The 18704-nt window shown below is 45.6% G+C and overlaps 1 protein-coding gene across 1 annotated transcript in view; it reads right to left on the bottom strand.

The window, feature by feature from the left end:
• Window positions 1–80: 80 nt before the first annotated feature.
• Window positions 81–18704, bottom strand: part of col28a1a (collagen, type XXVIII, alpha 1a) — a 46614-nt gene continuing 27990 nt past the window's right edge. The window contains exons 22-37 of the mRNA XM_064985459.1: window positions 18042–18113; window positions 14542–14610; window positions 14231–14299; window positions 14043–14111; window positions 13734–13802; window positions 13482–13550; window positions 13125–13193; window positions 12107–12175; window positions 11838–11918; window positions 11709–11744; window positions 11575–11611; window positions 11044–11270; window positions 10476–10803; window positions 3538–3680; window positions 2649–2925; window positions 81–253 (exon numbers count right to left, since the gene is read on the bottom strand). Coding sequence (XP_064841531.1) covers window positions 81–253; window positions 2649–2925; window positions 3538–3680; window positions 10476–10803; window positions 11044–11270; window positions 11575–11611; window positions 11709–11744; window positions 11838–11918; window positions 12107–12175; window positions 13125–13193; window positions 13482–13550; window positions 13734–13802; window positions 14043–14111; window positions 14231–14299; window positions 14542–14610; window positions 18042–18113 — 1857 coding nt within the window. The remainder of the gene's footprint in view (window positions 254–2648; window positions 2926–3537; window positions 3681–10475; window positions 10804–11043; window positions 11271–11574; window positions 11612–11708; window positions 11745–11837; window positions 11919–12106; window positions 12176–13124; window positions 13194–13481; window positions 13551–13733; window positions 13803–14042; window positions 14112–14230; window positions 14300–14541; window positions 14611–18041; window positions 18114–18704) is intronic.

Raw genomic sequence — 18704 nt, 5'->3', positions numbered from 1 at the left:
TCCTCAGTGCATCCCTCTGACATTATCATTGGGGAATTTGCACACGGCCCTTCTCTCTTTAAAGAAAGCACAACTGTCTGTTACGTGCGGACGCAAACGCTACTGCACCCGGCCTCCGACTCAAACTGGTTTCCGTTACCCTGGCAACCTCCGTACCAGAACTGGGCGCAGGAGTTGGCTTCCGTGTCGTAGTACCACCTGACCACATACTGACGACACGGCCCAGGGTCCAACGGCTGTCTGCACCCCACCACTGGAACAGACAAGAGGTTTATCATACTGTTTCATTTATTTATTAATGTTTAGGGGGTAGATCAGCTTTAATATTGCTGATAGATTGTAGCTTCCATCGATGTAATCGTCTGCATCATTTCCAATCGCCCATACATATATTTTTTCCTTTATTATTTTCCCCTAACCCTACCATCCCTCCACTAATTGGAGTAAACTAATAGGCTTCTCCTTCCAGATTATACATACTAAATACATTTGATGGAGACAGTATATTTTACAATAGTTGTCTTTTGTTTTTTTTGAGTCCCATCCTTCAGCTCCACTCAACCCTCCCATCTATCTCTGAACTCCATCCGGTTATGATTTCTATTTGTCATATATTTTAACTGTACTGTGATGTTTCAGAAAAGTTCTGATTCTAAATGAAAGATGCACATTTTTGCTAAGAGTATTATTATATTATTGATCGATTGACTGACTTTTTTTAAATCACCCAGCAGCCATTCCTGAAGCTGCGACCAAAAACAACTACATATGGACAGTACCAAAACAAATGATCTAATGATTCTCTTCTCTTCAGTTTTTGTAAGACTTTATAAAGGCTTCTTCATCCTAATAACAAGTTATAAAGCATTACACTTGTTTTATAAATACTTATAGATAGGACTTTATACTTCAACACACAGAGACTAACAGAGAGACAAATGGGTTAATACGTCTGTTTGTTAAAGATGTGACAACCCTGAACAAGGAAACAGATCTGAGTCTACCAGGTAACAGTAGGTAGTCTAGTGGTTAGAGCGTTGGACTAGGCAGGTAGTCTAGTGGTTAGAGCGTTGGACTAGGCAGGTAGTCTAGTGGTTAGAGCGTTGGACTAGGCAGGTAGTCTAGTGGTTAGAGCGTTGGACTAGGCAGGTAGCCTAGTGGTTAGAGCGTTGGACTAGGCAGGTAGCCTAGTGGTTAGAGCGTTGGACTAGGCAGGTAGCCTAGTGGTTAGAGCGTTGGACTAGGCAGGTAGCCTAGTGGTTAGAGCGTTGGACTAGGCAGGTAGCCTAGTGGTTAGAGCGTTGGACTAGGCAGGTAATCTAGTGGTTAGAGTGTTGGACTAGGCAGGTAATCTAGTGGTTAGAGTGTTGGACTAGGCAGGTAGTCTAGTGGTTAGAGCGTTGGACTAGGCAGGTAGCCTAGTGGTTAGAGCGTTGGACTAGGCAGGTAGCCTAGTGGTTAGAGTGTTGGACTAGGCAGGTAGCCTAGTGGTTAGAGTGTTGGACTAGGCAGGTAGCCTAGTGGTTAGAGTGTTGGACTAGGCAGGTAATCTAGTGGTTAGAGCGTTGGACTAGGCAGGTAGCCTAGTGGTTAGAGCGTTGGACTAGGCAGGTAGCCTAGTGGTTAGAGCGTTGGACCAGGCAGGTAGCCTAGTGGTTAGAGCGTTGGACCAGGCAGGTAGCCTAGTGGTTAGAGCGTTGGACCAGGCAGGTAGCCTAGTGGTTAGAGCGTTGGACTAGGCAGGTAGCCTAGTGGTTAGAGCGTTGGACCAGGCAGGTAGCCTTGTGGTTAGAGCGTTGGACCAGGCAGGTAGCCTAGTGGTTAGAGCGTTGGACCAGGCAGGTAGCCTAGTGGTTAGAGCGTTGGACCAGGCAGGTAGCCTAGTGGTTAGAGCGTTGGACCAGGCAGGTAGCCTAGTGGTTAGAGCGTTAGGACCAGGCAGGTAGCCTAGTGGTTAGAGCGTTGGACCAGGCAGGTAGCCTAGTGGTTAGAGCGTTGGACCAGGCAGGTAGCCTAGTGGTTAGAGCGTTGGACCAGGCAGGTAGCCTAGTGGTTAGAGCGTTGGACCAGGCAGGTAGCCTAGTGGTTAGAGCGTTGGACCAGGCAGGTAGCCTAGTGGTTAGAGCGTTGGACTAGGCAGGTAGCCTAGTGGTTAGAGCGTTGGACTAGGCAGGTAGCCTAGTGGTTAGAGCGTTGGACTAGGCAGGTAGCCTAGTGGTTAGAGCGTTAGGACTAGGCAGGTAGCCTAGTGGTTAGAGCGTTGGACTAGGCAGGTAGCCTAGTGGTTAGAGCGTTGGACTAGGCAGGTAGCCTAGTGGTTAGAGCGTTGGACTAGGCTGGTAGCCTAGTGGTTAGAGCGTTGGACTAGTAACCCAAAGGTTGCTAGACCGAATCCCCGAGCTGACAAGGAAAAATCTGTTGTTCTGCCCCTGAACAAGGCAGTTAACCCACTGTTCCTAGGTTGTTATTGTAAATAAGAATTTGTTCTTAACCGACTTTCCTAGTTAAATAAAGGATAAATAAATACCATAGACAAAACATTTCAAAGGAATAATGAGGAAATGTTTCCCAATCAATTGTTTGTACAGTTTGAGATGTATCCTACATAATGTAATTTCTCAAATGGTCATTAAAAAAAAGAGACTCACCTGGTACAAGGATGTCTGGCAGAGGCTGGGTGGTCTTGGGGATGTACTGCCAGTTGGTGGGTGTCTGGGGGGTCTGGGGTCCCACCATAGAGATAACTTTGGATTGCTGCTTCCCCCCTGGGCCCCCTGATGCTGCTGTCATGACGTCTGGGAGCTTGTTCAGGGGTACCTCGAAGACCGATGTCTTGCCAGTGTCGATTCCATTCTCGTTGAAGCCGGGGGATTCTGGGGCCCGTGAGGAGGGAGGGCTCTCATTCTCAAATATTGGTGGTCCAGGCTGGAGAGGGAGAAATATACAGAGGAAGAAATATCAAATGACTACGCATTCCAGACATAGTGATCACTGCAGCAGTCATGGTAACAGACTGGATGTTAGAGTCTTACGCAGCTATTTACAGCCCTTTGTATTTTGATAGAGTGTAGTTTATTAGGGTGTAGTTTATTAGAGTGTAATACATAGTTTGTTTGAGTGTAATTTGTGTATTGGTATGATCATGTGAAATGTCTACTTTCATGTGGTTTTGGCCATTGTCTGTAATGTCTACTTTAATGTGGTTTTGTCCATTTGTTCGTCTTAAGTGTCTTAGTAAGTTCCTCCAGTAAGTCCTACAAAATTCAAAAGGCACTCGCACACCTGAGCAATATTTTTTGCAGGTGCATGGCAACAGTTGAACAAGATGAAGGAAAAAGGAAACCTCACACTGCTCTTGATAATATCACTGCTATTTAGTAAGCTTAAGTATTGGCCTCACGGCCTTCGTCAGAGCTTTCTCTGACGAAGGTCGTGAGGCCAATACGTAATCTTATTAAATATCCGTGATACGATCAAGAACAGTGTGCGGTTTCCTTTTTCCTTCATCCCGTAAGTCCTAAAAGTGTTCTCTCTTACTCTTCTGTAATCGTCCTCAAAGTTGGGTATGCGCCCCCTGTCTGGAACTTCTCTGTAAACCTCAAGGGTGGGTATGGAGTTGTGGATGAAGAGGGTTCCACCGTTGTGCTCACAGATCTGGCTGAGCAGCGTACTCTCCAGGGCTGTGCCAAGACAGACAGTTTAAAAGACTGTAATCAACCTCAATCAAGTTCATTTCAAGCTATTAAAGGATTAAATAGTCATCCAGGGAGTTTCAAAACACAGAACAGTCATCACCAGTCATAATAGAATGTCACTGGGCTGTTTCTCGAGCTAGTGTGGGAACTCTACCACTTGGTCATGCATATAACCTTTGGTTTAAACTTTAAAGAGCGACTGAACACGTCGATTGGCACATGGGTTTTTCTGTTGCTCATTAGAAAAATAAGATTTCAGTCTTGGAGGTGTTTTCTGACTGATTCTGCATTTGGTTAATGATATTTGTCCCCCATAAAACACTGTATATGTGTTTTACCCTCCTCAAAATCCACAGAATGAAGCTAAGATACAGTAACTCAAATCTGTAATTAATTTAGAAATTTTTGCCGAGGATGTTGCACAATTTTACATCTAACTAAGGTGTTTGGTGCAGTATTTCTCAAGTTAAATGTGTGACATGTTGTCTTATGTAAACAAATTCAGAGTTGCTGGGCTGGTCTGTCTCACTGTCTATGCTCCGTTTTAGACAAGACTGACTTTATGACCAAAATTATCCTATTTTGACTCAGTCGTCAATTTTGACACTAGAATAACTGTTTCTGACTTATATCATTGACACAGGACGTCTTTTACATTTACATTACAGGACGTCTTCAAATGGATTTGTTGCTTTTTAAAGGCAGCCATTCTTTAAAGTATCTGATGGCAGTGATGGCAGGCATCACGAATAAGGGTGACATTTTCCCAAATGTCCTTTTTAAACAGGCCATGCAGTGAGCATAGTTGGGATGTGATGAAACATGATCTATCTGTCAGGATTTGGCCAGGGTTGTTCCAGTTGTTTGTCAGTAGATGTCCCCATTGTGCTTTTTGTCCCTGTGTTTTTCCCTTGACCCCCATTATTGTTTGCACCTGTGTCTCGTTTCCCCTGATTGTATTTAAACCCTTTGTTTCCCTCAGTTCTGTGCTCTGTGTTTGTATGTTGGCACCCTGCCCTAGTGTTCTGTGTGCTCTTGTCGATTCCGGGTAACGTTCTTGTGGTATTCTGTTTTTTGTTTTAGTTTAGTTTTGGTGAGTTTCTTTTTAGATCTTTTTGTGTTTTTCCTTCCACCTTTTGGATTTGCCATTTTTTATTTTTAGGATTTTTTCTTCATTAAATACACCGTCTTAAGTACTGCTGTGTCTGCCTCATCTTCTGGGTTCTGCTGTCTATTCGTGGCTCAGTTGGTTAAGTGACTGTTTCTCACTCCGGAGACCCAGGTTCGAAACCGGGTCCTGACAGAAACACAGAGCCAAAAATGAACCCAGAGGCAGCCAGTTCCCAGGACCTTTTTGCCACGCTGTCCCACCACCAGGAGACTGTCCAACGCCACGAAGCCGCCCTGGTTCAGCAAGAGGCCTTAATGGCAAGACATTCTCATCTTCTGTCGGAGATGCTGACTTCCATTAAGCAAATGTCTGATCGACTTACCCCGGCAACAGTTCCCGTCCCAGTACCTCAAGTTCACGTACCCATGGCAGTTAACCCCTGGCTGAACCTCGTCTTCCACCTCCCCAACGGTTCTCAGGTGATCCAAGTGCTTGTAAAGGGTTTCTCACTCAATGTTCTCTCTCCTTTGAGCTGCAACCCTCGTCGTTTCCCACCGACCGGTCTAAGATCGCATATATCATCACCCTGCTGTCGGAAAAAGCCCTGGCCTGGGCTACTGCTATGTGGGATGCCCATAGTTCCTGCTGTGCCAGCTACTCTGCCTTTGCTGAGGAATTCAAACGAGTGTTTCAAGGCCCAAGCAGTGGTTCTGACTCAGCCAAACAGCTCCTGACTCTCCATCAAGGTTGGCGCAGCGTGACGGACTATGCCATCCAGTTCCGCACGGTAGCAGCAGCGAGTGGCTGGAACAACGAGGCGCTCACGGTGTGCTTTCTGAAAGGCCTTTCCGACACTATCCAAGATGAACTGGCCACTCGGGAACCACCGGACAATCTCGAGTCCCTGATCAAGTTGGCCTCACGCATTGACCAGCGTCTGAGAGAGAGAGAACTCAACCGTAGACCTCTAGCCCCTATCAGTCCCAGCTCCGAGTTCCCACCTTTATCATCACTGGCTCCACCGGAACCCATGCAGATTGGACGCATCTCCCAGGCTGAGAGAGACCGCCGGATGAGGGAGCGACGCTGTCTATATTGCGGCAAAACGGGCCATTTCCGTTCCACGTGTCCCGGGCTCCAGGGAAACGCTCTGTCCCGTACAGACCAGGGGGAACTGTAACGGGAAACATAACCTCCTCCCATCCGTCCAACTCCCGTCTGCTCATTCCAGTCACCCTCTCCTGGGACAACCACAAGCTTCACCTTCAAGCCTTGGTAGACTCTGGAGCCGCAGGTAACTTCATGGATGGTGTCTGGGCGAAGGAGAATGGCGTTCCCTCTGAACCTCTAAGTGAACCCATGAGGGTTACTACATTGGATGGAAGCCCTTTGGGATCTGGACTTGTCACTCATGTCACTACCTCCTTGAGACTTTCAGTTTCACAACACCAGGAATTGATGAACTTTCATTTGATCTCCTGTTCCGAGTTCCCTCTCGTCCTTGGATACCCCTGGCTTCACAGCCATAACCCTCACATCGACTGGTCTGTGGGCACTATCAAGCAGTGGGGTCCTACGTGCCAAGCTACTTGTATTTTCCAGAATTCCCCGAGTTCTACTCCCGAGTCTTTAGAATCCATCGACCTGACCCGAGTTCCCGAGTGTTACCATGACCTCAAACTGGTGTTTAGCAAACAGAGGGCCACCATGCTACCACCCCATAGATCTTACGATTGCCCCATCGACCTGTTTCCGGGCACTTGCCCCCCAGGGGTCGGATCTTTTCCCTATCTCCACCCGAACGAGCTGCTATGGATACCTACATCAAGGACTCTCTGGAAGCAGGCCTCATGCGTCCATCCACCTCCCCGGCGGGAGCAGGGTTTTTCTTTGTGGCCAAGAAAGACGGTGGGTTACGTCCTTGCATCGACTACCGGGGACTCAATGACATAACCGTCCGTAACCGTTACCCGCTACCCCTTATGGCCACAGCCTTCGAGCTGCTCCAGGAAGCAGTTGTTTTCACTAAGCTTGACCTGCGGAACGCATACCATCTTGTGCGGATCAGACCTGGTGACGAGTGGAAGACCGCTTTCAACACGCCTACTGGTCACTATGAATACTTGGTGATGCCCTTCGGCCTGACCAACGCCCCAGCGGTGTTCCAAGCGCTCATAAACGATGTGCTTAGGGATATGCTTAACATATTTGTGTTCGTTTACTTGGATGACATCCTCATCTTTTCGAGCTCCCTTCAAGAACACACTAAGCATGTCAGACAAGTACTCAAACGCCTCCTGGACAGCCATCTGTACGTTAAGCCGGAAAAATGTGAATTCCATTCATCCCGAGTACAATTCCTGGGATTTGTAGTGGAACCCGGTCGAATCCAAATGGACCCTAGGAAGGTAGGGGCGGTAGCGGATTGGCCCACCCCCAAATCCGTTAAGGATGTTCAGCGTTTCCTGGGCTTCACAAACTTTTACCGCAAGTTCATCAAGAACTTCAGTTTGGTGGCAGCTCCTCTCTCAGCTTTAACCAAAGGTGGCAATGCAAGGTTTTTTTGGGGAAGAGAAGCTGAGACGGCCTTCCAAGGACTCAAGCAGCGCATCCTCTCTGCTCCCATCCTGATACTACCGACTACGGATGAACCATTTGTGGTGGAGGTAGACGCATCAGAGGTTGGTGTCGGAGCTGTCCTGTCTCAGAGGGGTGAAGACAAGAAGCTTCATCCGTGCGCTTTCTTCTCACACCGGCTTACCCCGACTGAGAGGAACTACGATGTGGGGGATCGTGAACTCCTAGCGGTTAAGATGGCATTGAAGGAATGGAGACACTGGCTCGAGGGGGCTTCTCACCCGTTTCAAGTGCTTACGGACCACAAAAATCTGGAGTATATCCAGCAGGCGAAGCGATTGAACTCTAGACAAGCTAGATGGTCTCTTTTCTTCAATCGATTCCAGTTTATCCTCACCTATCGGCCCGGGTCGAAGAATCTCAAACCGGATGCCCTGTCCCGAGTCTACGCTCCTGCCATTCGAGATGACACGGACATGCCTGTCCTTCCTGCTGCTAAGATTGTGGCTCCGATCTCGTGGCAAGTTGAGGATACCGTGAGACGTGCTCAAGCTAGCGAACCGGACCCTAAAGGAGGCCCTGCCAATCGGTTGTTTGTCCCCAAGGCAGTGAGGACTCAGGTCCTTCTGTGGGGGCACTCCTCTCGCCTCACCTGTCATCCGGGCGTAGGTCGCACCTTGGAGTTCATCCAGCGTAAGTTCTGGTGGCCTACCATAAGAGAAGACGTTGCCACTTTCGTCAATGCCTGCCCCGTGTGCTGCCAGGGCAAATCTTCTCACCTCCGCCCTCAAGGACTCCTTCACCCTTTACCTGTTCCCCACAGACCCTGGTCCCATATCTCATTGGACTTTATTACTGGACTTCCTCCATCCCATGGCAATACTACTATCCTAGTCATAATCGACAGGTTTTCAAAGGCGGCCAGGTTCGTCCCTCTGACTAAGTTACCTTCTGCCAAGGAAACGGCTGAGTTGGTAATTAATCATGTGTTCCGAGTCTTCGGCATTCCTCAAGATGTGGTTTCTGACAGAGGTCCCCAGTTCGCCTCAAGGTTTTGGAAGGCCTTCTGCCAACTCATGGGGGCTTCTGCCAGTCTATCTTCAGGGTACCATCCGGAGTCCAACGGCCAAACAGAGAGGATGAATCAAGAGCTGGAAACTACCCTCCGATGTATGACTCGTGACAACCCGTCCACATGGTCATCCTTTATTGTTTGGGCCGAATACGCGCACAACACCTTGCGCTCCTCCTCCACTGGTATGTCCCCGCACGAGTGTCAGTTTGGCTATGCTCCTCCATTGTTCCCGGACCAGGAGGCAGAAGTCAGTGTGCCTTCAGCCTTGAGATTCGTCAGACGCTGTCGGCTTATGTGGAGGAAGACCCGTCTTAATCTGATGCGTTCCTCACAGAGGTATCAACAACAAGCCAACAGACGTCGCCGTCCCGGGCCTACCCTGCGCCCCGGCCAGAGAGTCTGGCTCTCCACAAGAGACTTACCTCTACGGGTGGAGTCTCGCAAGCTGTCCCAAAAATACATCGGTCCCTTCAAGGTTGCCAGGAGAGTTAACCCAGTTTCTTATCGCCTACACTTACCCAGATCCCTTAAGATTAATCCCACATTTCATGTGTCTTTGTTAAAACCTGTTGTTTTTTCTCCCTTGTCCCGGCAGACAGACCTCCCCTCCGCCTCGTGTCATTGGAGGCCAGCCGGCTTATACCGTCCACCGGATACTGGATTCCCGCCGGGTGCAGCGGTCCTGGCAGTATCTGGTGGACTGGGAAGGCTACGGTCCTGAGGAGCGCTCCTGGGTTCCTGCCAAAGACATCCTGGACCCTGACCTCATTCGTCAGTTCAGGGTCCTCCACCCTGAGAGAGCTGGTAGGAACGTCAGGAGCCGTTCCTAGGGGGGGGATTCTGTCAGGATTTGGCCAGGGTTGTTCCAGTTGTTTGTCAGTAGATGTCCCCATTGTGCTTTTTGTCCCTGTGTTTTTCCCTTGACCCCCATTATTGTTTGCACCTGTGTCTCGTTTCCCCTGATTGTATTTAAACCCTTTGTTTCCCTCAGTTCTGTGCTCTGTGTTTGTATGTTGGCACCCTGCCCTAGTGTTCTGTGTGCTCTTGTCGATTCCGGGTAACGTTCTTGTGGTATTCTGTTTTTTGTTTTAGTTTAGTTTTGGTGAGTTTCTTTTTAGATCTTTTTGTGTTTTTCCTTCCACCTTTTGGATTTGCCATTTTTTATTTTTAGGATTTTTTCTTCATTAAATACACCGTCTTAAGTACTGCTGTGTCTGCCTCATCTTCTGGTTTCTGCTGTCTATTCGTGGCTCAGTTGGTTAAGTGACTGTTTCTCACTCCGGAGACCCAGGTTCGAAACCGGGTCCTGACACTATCACTCTTAAAGACTTTACAATACTGCAACTATAGTGACAGCGTTTTGTGCAATGCATTTTCACACTGTTTGTTTATTCTCAAATACTTACATTTTAAATATTCTATTTATATATAAAAAATTATATCATTATCACGTTATTGTTATAAAGCAATTTTGGCACTGTTCCGTGCCGATCTACAGAAATCAAGATATCTCCTTCACAAACCCCTTAACGAGGCTGGTCAGTAGAGTTGTTAGAATAGATCTGTTGTCTGTTCTTTTATCAATTTAAGCATATCTATTTAGATAGGCCGATGCCGTTCACATGGATTTAATTTTGTATTGACTGCTATGACTGGATGTAAATAAAACCGAACTAGAACCATATACTAGGCAGAGTCTAGCACTTCATCTCGAGTCTAGCACTTCATCTCGAGTCTAGCACTTCATCTCGAGTCTAGCACTTCATCTCGAGTCTACAATTTGCATCTCGAGTCTACAATTTGCATCTCGAGTCTACAATTTGCATCTCGAGTCTACAATTTGCATCTCGAGTCTACAATTTGCATCTCGAGTCTACAATTTGCATCTCGAGTCTACAATTTGCATCTAGAGTCTACAATTTGCATCTAGAGTCTACAATTTGCATCTAGAGTCTACAACTTCATCTAGAGTCTACAACTTCATCTAGAGTCTTGAACTTCATCTAGAGCCACATACTGGGCAGCAGCATGAAGTCGTCGATCAGGTACATGTGCTCCTCGTCTGGGTCGGAGGCGATAGCGATCATCTCAGATTGGAACTCTGCGTACAGCGGGTCTTTCTTATTCACCACGCCGATGACAAACATCTCAATGCCGGCGGTGTGGGCCTCCCTGGCAGCTTCCTCGGGCTGCACTGCGTCACGTCGGTCTGCCTGCCCGTCGGTTAGTACCACGGCAACTTTACGCACACCGGGCCGCGAGGCCTGGAACAGCTGGTTGGCTCTCCCAATGGCACTACCCGTAAAGGTGCCCTCGCCCAGGTACGGCATCTTCCTCACCGCAGCCTGAGAGAAATTACACAGACAGACAGATAGTCAGACATAAATAGATGATAGACATACCAGGGGATGAAAGAGTTAGTGTAATTAACATCAGACAGAAAAACGATACAGCAGAATAAACACAGATCTGCTTCAAGAATGTCTAGGCTTTAGCTCAGAGGGCTAATACAGTTGTGACATGCAGGAGACCCGGGATTCGAACCCAGTCTGTGACAGGTACTCATCTGCTTCAATACTACTGACCTTGACGTCGTTCTGGCTGGACTGCTGCGTCAGACTGACCACCACTATGTCCACATGACTGTAGAGGACCACACCGATCCTGCTGGCGTCGCGGTTCACAGATACACGGTCAATCAGGGTGTTCACAAAGTCCTTGACCACCTCGAAGTTCTCCGGTCCAACGCTCTCTGAGCTGTCAATCACAAACACCAGCTCCAGAGGACTCTCTCTGCACTTCACACCACAGCCTGAGAACATAAACATAGAGACAGTCTATATCAATCAAATTTATTTAAGTCATTTTTACATCCGCAGTTGTCACATAGTGTTTTACAGTAACCTGGCCTAGAACCCAAAGAGCAAACAGAAGCACATTTGATTTATTCACGTTTATTTATTTAGCAAAGGATTGTCCAGCAATAGTAACAATTGCCACTGTTTTCTAGGGAGCTCTGTGCACAGTTCCTTAGAAAGAATAAATGTTGGCTAACACTTTAACAATGGTGTTTATGTTCTACAGGTATGAATAGTCAATGAGCTGTTTTAACTCACCACAACTTTCCCTGATAATTTTGATGACTTCCTCTCTCTGTGGGTGGAAGAGGAAAACATGAAAGATATTCAAATGTGGTTGAGAGACATAAAGGTGCCATTATAAAACCGTATGGATTTTGTGCTCTACTCACTGTCAAGCCAGGATCCCCCTTCTCACCAGATTTCCCCTGCAAGTTTGAACACAGGTTAGCGATCAACATATAAATTAACCATGACATACGTTATTTTATGACCATGATGGGACCAGAAGACTATCATACCATGGGTCCTATAGATCCTGGCTCTCCAAATTCTCCCTGGTCTCCTTTCTTCCCACGGTCTCCAAGAATCCCCCTGTCTCCCTGTGTACAGTAATATGACAACATTATCGTGAAGAACATCAACAAGAACATTTATATTGAACAGCAAATGGTTGTGTGTCCATGTTGGCATTGAACCAGTCTGTGTGTGTTTGGCAGTTACAGTCCTGTGTGGCTCAAGTTGCTGGTTCAATTCCTGCAGGGATCAAAAGTATTGGTTAAGTTTGTACCTTTTCTCCTGGAAAGCCATCCCCTGGAAGCCCCCGGGGGCCCTTTGGCCCCTCGAACCCAGGCTCTCCCTGAATGTCAAAAAAAAGACAAGGCTAATGATTAGTATGATTAATCATTGCTAATGTTAAAACAGCTCACAATACTGTATACATCATGCTTAGGGTCATGTATAAATACACAGTTGCCCATTGTCTTGGCTACCATGGCTAGAAGAAGCATAGGAGGTTTAAAGGGTGTGTCAGTCACCAGATCTCAACCCAATTGAATGGTTATGGGAGATTCTGAAGCTGCGCCTCAGAGTGTTTTTTCACCACCATCAACAAAATGGAATTTCTTGTGGAAGAATGGTGTTGCATCCCTCCAATAGAGTTCCAGACCAGTATAGAATCTATGCCAAGGTGCATTGAAGCTGTTCTGTTGGCACGTGGTGGCCCAATGCCCTATTACCTGTGGTTCCCCACTTGAACATAGAACAGTCTTTTGTTTCTGGGGCCATGAATGACATACTGCACTATAATTACATTGGCATTTAATTAGAATTGCAGTTGATAGATTGTCACTATGACATAAGTATCCAATAAATCGTCACGCCCTGATCTGTTTCACCTGTCCCTGTGATTGTCTCCACCCCCTCCAGGTGTCGCTTATTTTCCCCAGTGTATTTATCCCTGGTTTTCCCGTTCGCCTGCTTTTTGCTATTCTCCTTTTTCTAGTCCTCCTGGTTTTGACCATTGCCTGTTTCTGGACTCTGTACCCGCCTGCCTGACCTTTCTGCCTGCCTTGACCATGAGCCTGTCTGCCACTTCTTCTGGACTCTGATCTGGTTTTGACCTTTTGCCTGTCCACGACCATTCTCTTGCCTACTCCCTTTGGATTAATAAACCTTGTAAGACTCCAACCATCTGCCTCCTGTGTCTGCATCTGGGTCTCACCTTGTGTCATGATATAAATATGACACCATTATCATCATTATAAATCACTATCTCAGGCCAGTCCAGCGTGATAATGAGGCCCTACCTTGGGCCCCTGGATGCCCTCTCCTGTTATTCCTAACAGACCAGGTGGACCTGGCTGACCCACAGAACCCTGCAAAACACACAAACATTAGTTCAGTTCCACATTACAATTTTCAAAAATAAACCTTAATTAAAAGTACACTGGCATTGAAAAGAAACAAGAGATGTTGACAAAAGGTGTCTACAAGAAGATCTACAGCAGATGAAGGATCTATGCCGGGGGTAGGGGCTAGGCTAGGGGGTAGGGGTTAGGGGGTAAAGGGTAGGGGCAAGGGGGTAGGGGCTACGTGGTAGGGGGTAGGGGTAACGGGATGCAGGCTGTTTCTGGACTAATCCTGTGTTTCCGGTCATGACTGACCTTAAGTCCCAGCAGACCAATACCAGGAGGTCCTGTTGGCCCTGGAAGTCCTGATGAACCTCTGTCACCCTGAAACACAAACATAATATGAATTAATGTTTCATTGTACACATACAGTGCAGTATATACACTCATGAGAGATAGAGAGAGAGAGAGTATAAAACCGTACCTGTAAAACTGTGATTCATTGTGTGAAGGATTGTGTGTATGTATAAGGTAACATTGTGTGTATAAGGTAAGTTCAGCTCTTACCTTAGGGCCAGGTAATCCTTTCCCTTCATGTCCCAACTCTCCTGGTTGCCCTGGCAACCCTGGGAGGCCCTGTTTACCAACAAGAACAAGACTGGGTTCATGTGTTGGGATTTAATTTTCAATGCATACTAAATCTCTTATGAAGGCTATGAGGATGCTATGTAACTTAATAAACAAGTGATACTGTGCAGTTTTTATATTATATTATATATATTTCCCATACATCTGCAAGTAACTTCAAATACAGAGATACAGGGCTGGCGAACTAGACTAGGGGTTTTAAATAACTAGCAACATCAATAGTCCCACCTGAGGTCCTGTGTAGCCGTCTCCCTTCAACCCTGGTGGTCCAACAGGTCCAGGGTTCCCCCTCTCACCCTGAATGGGAGAGAAACACACACAGAAAAATATGTGTCATTGTAGTACTAGCTTGCTGCCAAAACCTTGGCAATAATGTAATAAAGCTAGGCCATGTTCTAACTGTCCGTTGAGGTTACCGTCGACCCAGCGATGCCCACTCCAGGGTCTCCTACAGGCCCAGACTGCCCCACTGGTCCAAGGTCACCCTGTCAATGTGGACCATACGGTTTTAGTGCTGTGTATGACAGAGCATTACATGCATGGGTGTGTTACTCAGTGGTCACTTTATCTGAGACCTGAGGACTTGAATTAGTTACTAGAGTTAATGGCTAGGCTTTAGTTTACCGGGCTTATGGCACGCAGCGGACCATGGTTTCCAACACAGGTCAAGAGCTGATCTTTTTAAGACACTATGCTGTGTGTGTGTGTGTGTGTGTGTACCACTTACCTTTGACCCAGGTAGGCCCCTGCCAGGAGGACCTGGTAGACCCATCATTCCAAAACTGCCAGGCTCTCCCTGAATAGAAGAACAGAGACGTGAGATACATGTCACCGTGAACCTCACGGATGACAAACAAACAATAGCCAGGTAACTACAGTAAACACACACGGCCTGTTCCGCTGATATGTTGAACCAGCAGTCAAAAGCCACATCTCATATTATGAGCCAACTCTACTGTAAAGGAGCCTAATGGGAGTTTACTGATATTGTCATGATAAATGTTTTGTTAAAAAAGACCTCTCAAGGGTAAACAAGCCTAAAATAGATGTAAAATACAGTTATGGGTGGGAGAGCTTACTGGTGTTGTTATAAAGCATATTGTTCATCTGTCTTCTTTATCCTTAATCAAACCATTTTATACAACAGCCCCAATAAAGTAGTAACTAAATAGTTTGTAAAGTAACATAAGCAATACTTCTTTAAATAATTATTTATTTAACTAGGCAAGTTAGTTAAGAACAAATTCATATTTTCAATGACGGCCTAGGAACAGTGGGTTAACTGCCTTGTTCAGGGGCAGAACAACAGATTTTTACCATGTCAGCTCGGAGATTCGATCTTGCAACCTTTCAGTTACTAGGCCAACGCTCTAAACACTAGGAAACCTGCCGCCTGCCGTGCTTTGAAATCTGAGAATTATGCCATGAAGGCAAATACTGATAGTAAAACAAACTGCATTGTAAGGAAGTGACTTGATGCGAATTGATGACACTAAAATGCAACCTAGTCTGAGAGTATTTCATATTATTTTGTACGTAAATCCTAGACACCCCAGATATACTGAACAAAAATATAAAACGCAACATGCAACAATTTCAACGATTTTACTGACTTAGAGTTCATATAAGGAAATTAGTCAATTTAAATAAATAAATTATGCCCTAATCTATGGATTTCACATGACTGGGCATGGGTGCACCCAATGTGGAGCGAGGCCCAGACAATCAGAGTCAGTTTTTCCCCACAAAAGGGCTTTATTACAGACGGAAATACTCCTCAGTTTCATCAGCTGTCTGGTCTCAGACAATCCCACATGTGAAGAAGTCGGATGTGGAGGTCCTGGGCTGGCGTGGTTGCAAATGTGTTCTGCGTTTGTGAGGCCAGTTGGACATACAGCCAAAAAAACAACGTTGGAAGTGGCTTATAGTAGAGAAATTAACATTCAATTCTCTGGCAATAGCACTGGTGGACATTCCTGCAGTCAGCATGCTAATTGCACGCTCACTAAAAACTTGAGACATCTGTGGCATTGAGTTGTGTGAAAAAACTGTACATTTTAGTGTAATTGTATTGTCCCCAGCACAAGGTGCAACTGTGTAATGATCATGGCTTTTAATCAGCTTCTTGATATGCCACACCTGTCAGGTGGATGGATTATCTTGGCAAAGGAGAACTGATCACTACAGCGATGTAATTTCTTTATTTCACCTTTAATTAACCAGGTAGGCCAGTTGAGAACAAGTTGCGACCTGGCCAAGATAAAGCAAAGCAGTGCGACAAAAACAACAACAACACATAAACAAACGTACAGTCAATAACACAAAAGAAAAATAGAAAAATCTATGTACAGTGTGTGCAAATGTAGAAGAGTAGGGAGGTAGTCAATAAATATGCCCTAGAGGCGAAAATAATTACAATTTAGCATTAATACTGGAGTGATAGATGTGCAGATGATGATGTGCAAGTAGAGATACGGGTACAAAAGAGCAAGAGGGTAAGTCAAATTATGGGGATGAGGTAGTCGGATGTGCTATTTACAGATTGTACAGGTACAGTGATCGGTAAGCTGCTCAGACAGCTGATGCTTAATGTTAGAGAGGGAGATATAAGACTCCAGCTTCAGAGATTTTTGCAATTCGTTCCAGTCATTGGCAGCAGAGAACTGGAAGGAAAGGCGGCCAAAGGAAGTGTTGGCTTTGGGGATGACCAGTGCAATGTACCTGCTGGAGTGCATACTACGGGTGTGTGTTGCTATGGTACCAGTGAGCTGAGATAAGGCGGGGCTTTACCAAGCAAAGACTAACATTGTGCACAAAATTTGAGAGAAATAAGCTTTTTGTGCAAATGGAACGTTTCTGAAACCTTTAATTTCAGCTCATCAAATATGGGACCAACACTTTATTTATATTTTAGTTCGGTATAGTACGATATGTTACGTTTCGTATGGTATGTATTAATTTTGGGATGTCCACCACCCATTTAGTATAATATGTTCCGACTTACAATTCCTATGATATGTTACAAATTCCAATTTGTTGTGGTTAACTTTAGCTGGGTGGCTAGGTGGCTAACAATAACATTAGCTAGCTGGCTAACATTAGCTAGGCGAGGAGTTAGGGTTAAGGTTAGGAGTTAGGCCAAAGGGTTAAGGCTAGGGTTAGGGGAAGGGTTACGTAAGTAGCTGCAAAGTAGCTAAAAAGTACTAAGTAGTTGAAAAGTTGCTAATTAGCTAAAATGCTAAATGAGATTCGAACACGCAACCTTTGGGTTGCTAGATGTTCTCGTTATGCACTGACCAATCCACTACGACCAACCATCCTCCTTTAGTTTTTGCTTTAAGTAACCTTCTGTCTTCTGTAACCATACCAAACATAACATACTAATTTGAGTGTCCCCAGATTTACTTTACTATGTTCCGTCTAGTCTATGAGACCAGGCTGTAAAATGTAGTGATGGAACACAATGGTTGCTGACTTCTTGTCAATGCTTATGGGAACCATTGAGGAAACAGAGCACATATTTGGAATTTGGGCAAGCGTTTACATAGAGGGCCTGATTGAGTGTTGAGATAGGTACAACTCAGACATCCTTGATGTCAATGGGAGACTTACTTAAAAATGCGTGAAGATCTCAAGTCAGAATACCACCCAGACTGAACATGAAGTTGAAGAATTCCAAGCAGCATTCCATTCATGTAACTTGAACCCTGACCTTCCCTAACATCTAACCAACTACAGCAGGGATGAAGGGGGTGGTGTCCACAAAAAAAACACATTTTGCCATGGGATTTAGAGACAATGTTGCCATTTTAAAGCAAGTTTGCGTCAATTCGACACATTTTGCCATGGGATGTAGAGACAATGTTGCCATTTTAAAGCAAGTTTGCGTCAATTCGACACATTTTGCCATGGGGAGGAAAGAAAATGTGCAGTTTTACAGCTTATGTCCTGTAATTCTACACATTTTTGTCATAGAGTGGAGACAAATGTTTGCATTTTTTAATATGATAACTGATGATCAATGGGTGTAATTTGACCATGTATACTACAAGTTTAGATATCTGGCCACTAGACTAACTTACCAATCTAAAACATGTTAGCTGACATGGGCTAATTGACTGATTGCTGATGGGCAACCAAATTTCGAAATTACACCTTGTTCGATGAGAGTGCAGGGGACAACTTTTTAAGGCTATGCACAAACTAAGAAGTGTGGCTTTAACATACCTTGGCTCCTGCAGGTCCCACGGGCCCTGGCGTTCCTGGTAGTCCCCTCACCCCCCGGTCACCTCGATCACCCTGTAGATAAACACACAAGTGAAATCATTCAAAAAATGATATGTAGATACAAAGACAGAGAAAGTATGTACCAACCTAAGATGTGCATACCATAGAGCTATGGTCTAAAGTAGTGCACTATATAGGGAATAGGGTGCTATTTGGGATGCTGACACTGTCAGGATTCGCTGGAATGCAACAATACTGTGTTTGCACTTCCGTTTCCAATGCAGGTGCCATTCATATCTTATTATATTTTGATGTATAGTCTTGCTTGGAATTGCTTTTCAAAGGTGAAGCACCGGTCAGGGAGACTAGTTGTATTGGATAAAGACTTTGTGAAATTTTTCAGTAAATGTTTATTCATCCAGCCTGATCTATACGACATGTTTAATATGGCGTTAATGATGAAGATTTCTCTGTTGTCACACCCTTTGACCGGTAAACTTACTCAACTCAATTGTGTAAGGCGCAGAGCAAGATCTGTCTATCCTGTACTTTGAAGGTTGACCATTCAGGAAGTCCTCTCCTGTATTGCTTAAGGTGGAGTTTAATAATCGGTCGGACTCCTATACCGGATGCAGGTAATCCTGTGTTTAATGTAGGTGTATG

This window comes from Oncorhynchus masou, chromosome 13, assembly GCF_036934945.1.
Source record: "Oncorhynchus masou masou isolate Uvic2021 chromosome 13, UVic_Omas_1.1, whole genome shotgun sequence".
Lineage (NCBI taxonomy): Eukaryota > Metazoa > Chordata > Actinopteri > Salmoniformes > Salmonidae > Oncorhynchus > Oncorhynchus masou.
Note: the sequence above shows the minus strand (reverse complement) of the source record. Positions and strands in the feature narration are given on the sequence as shown.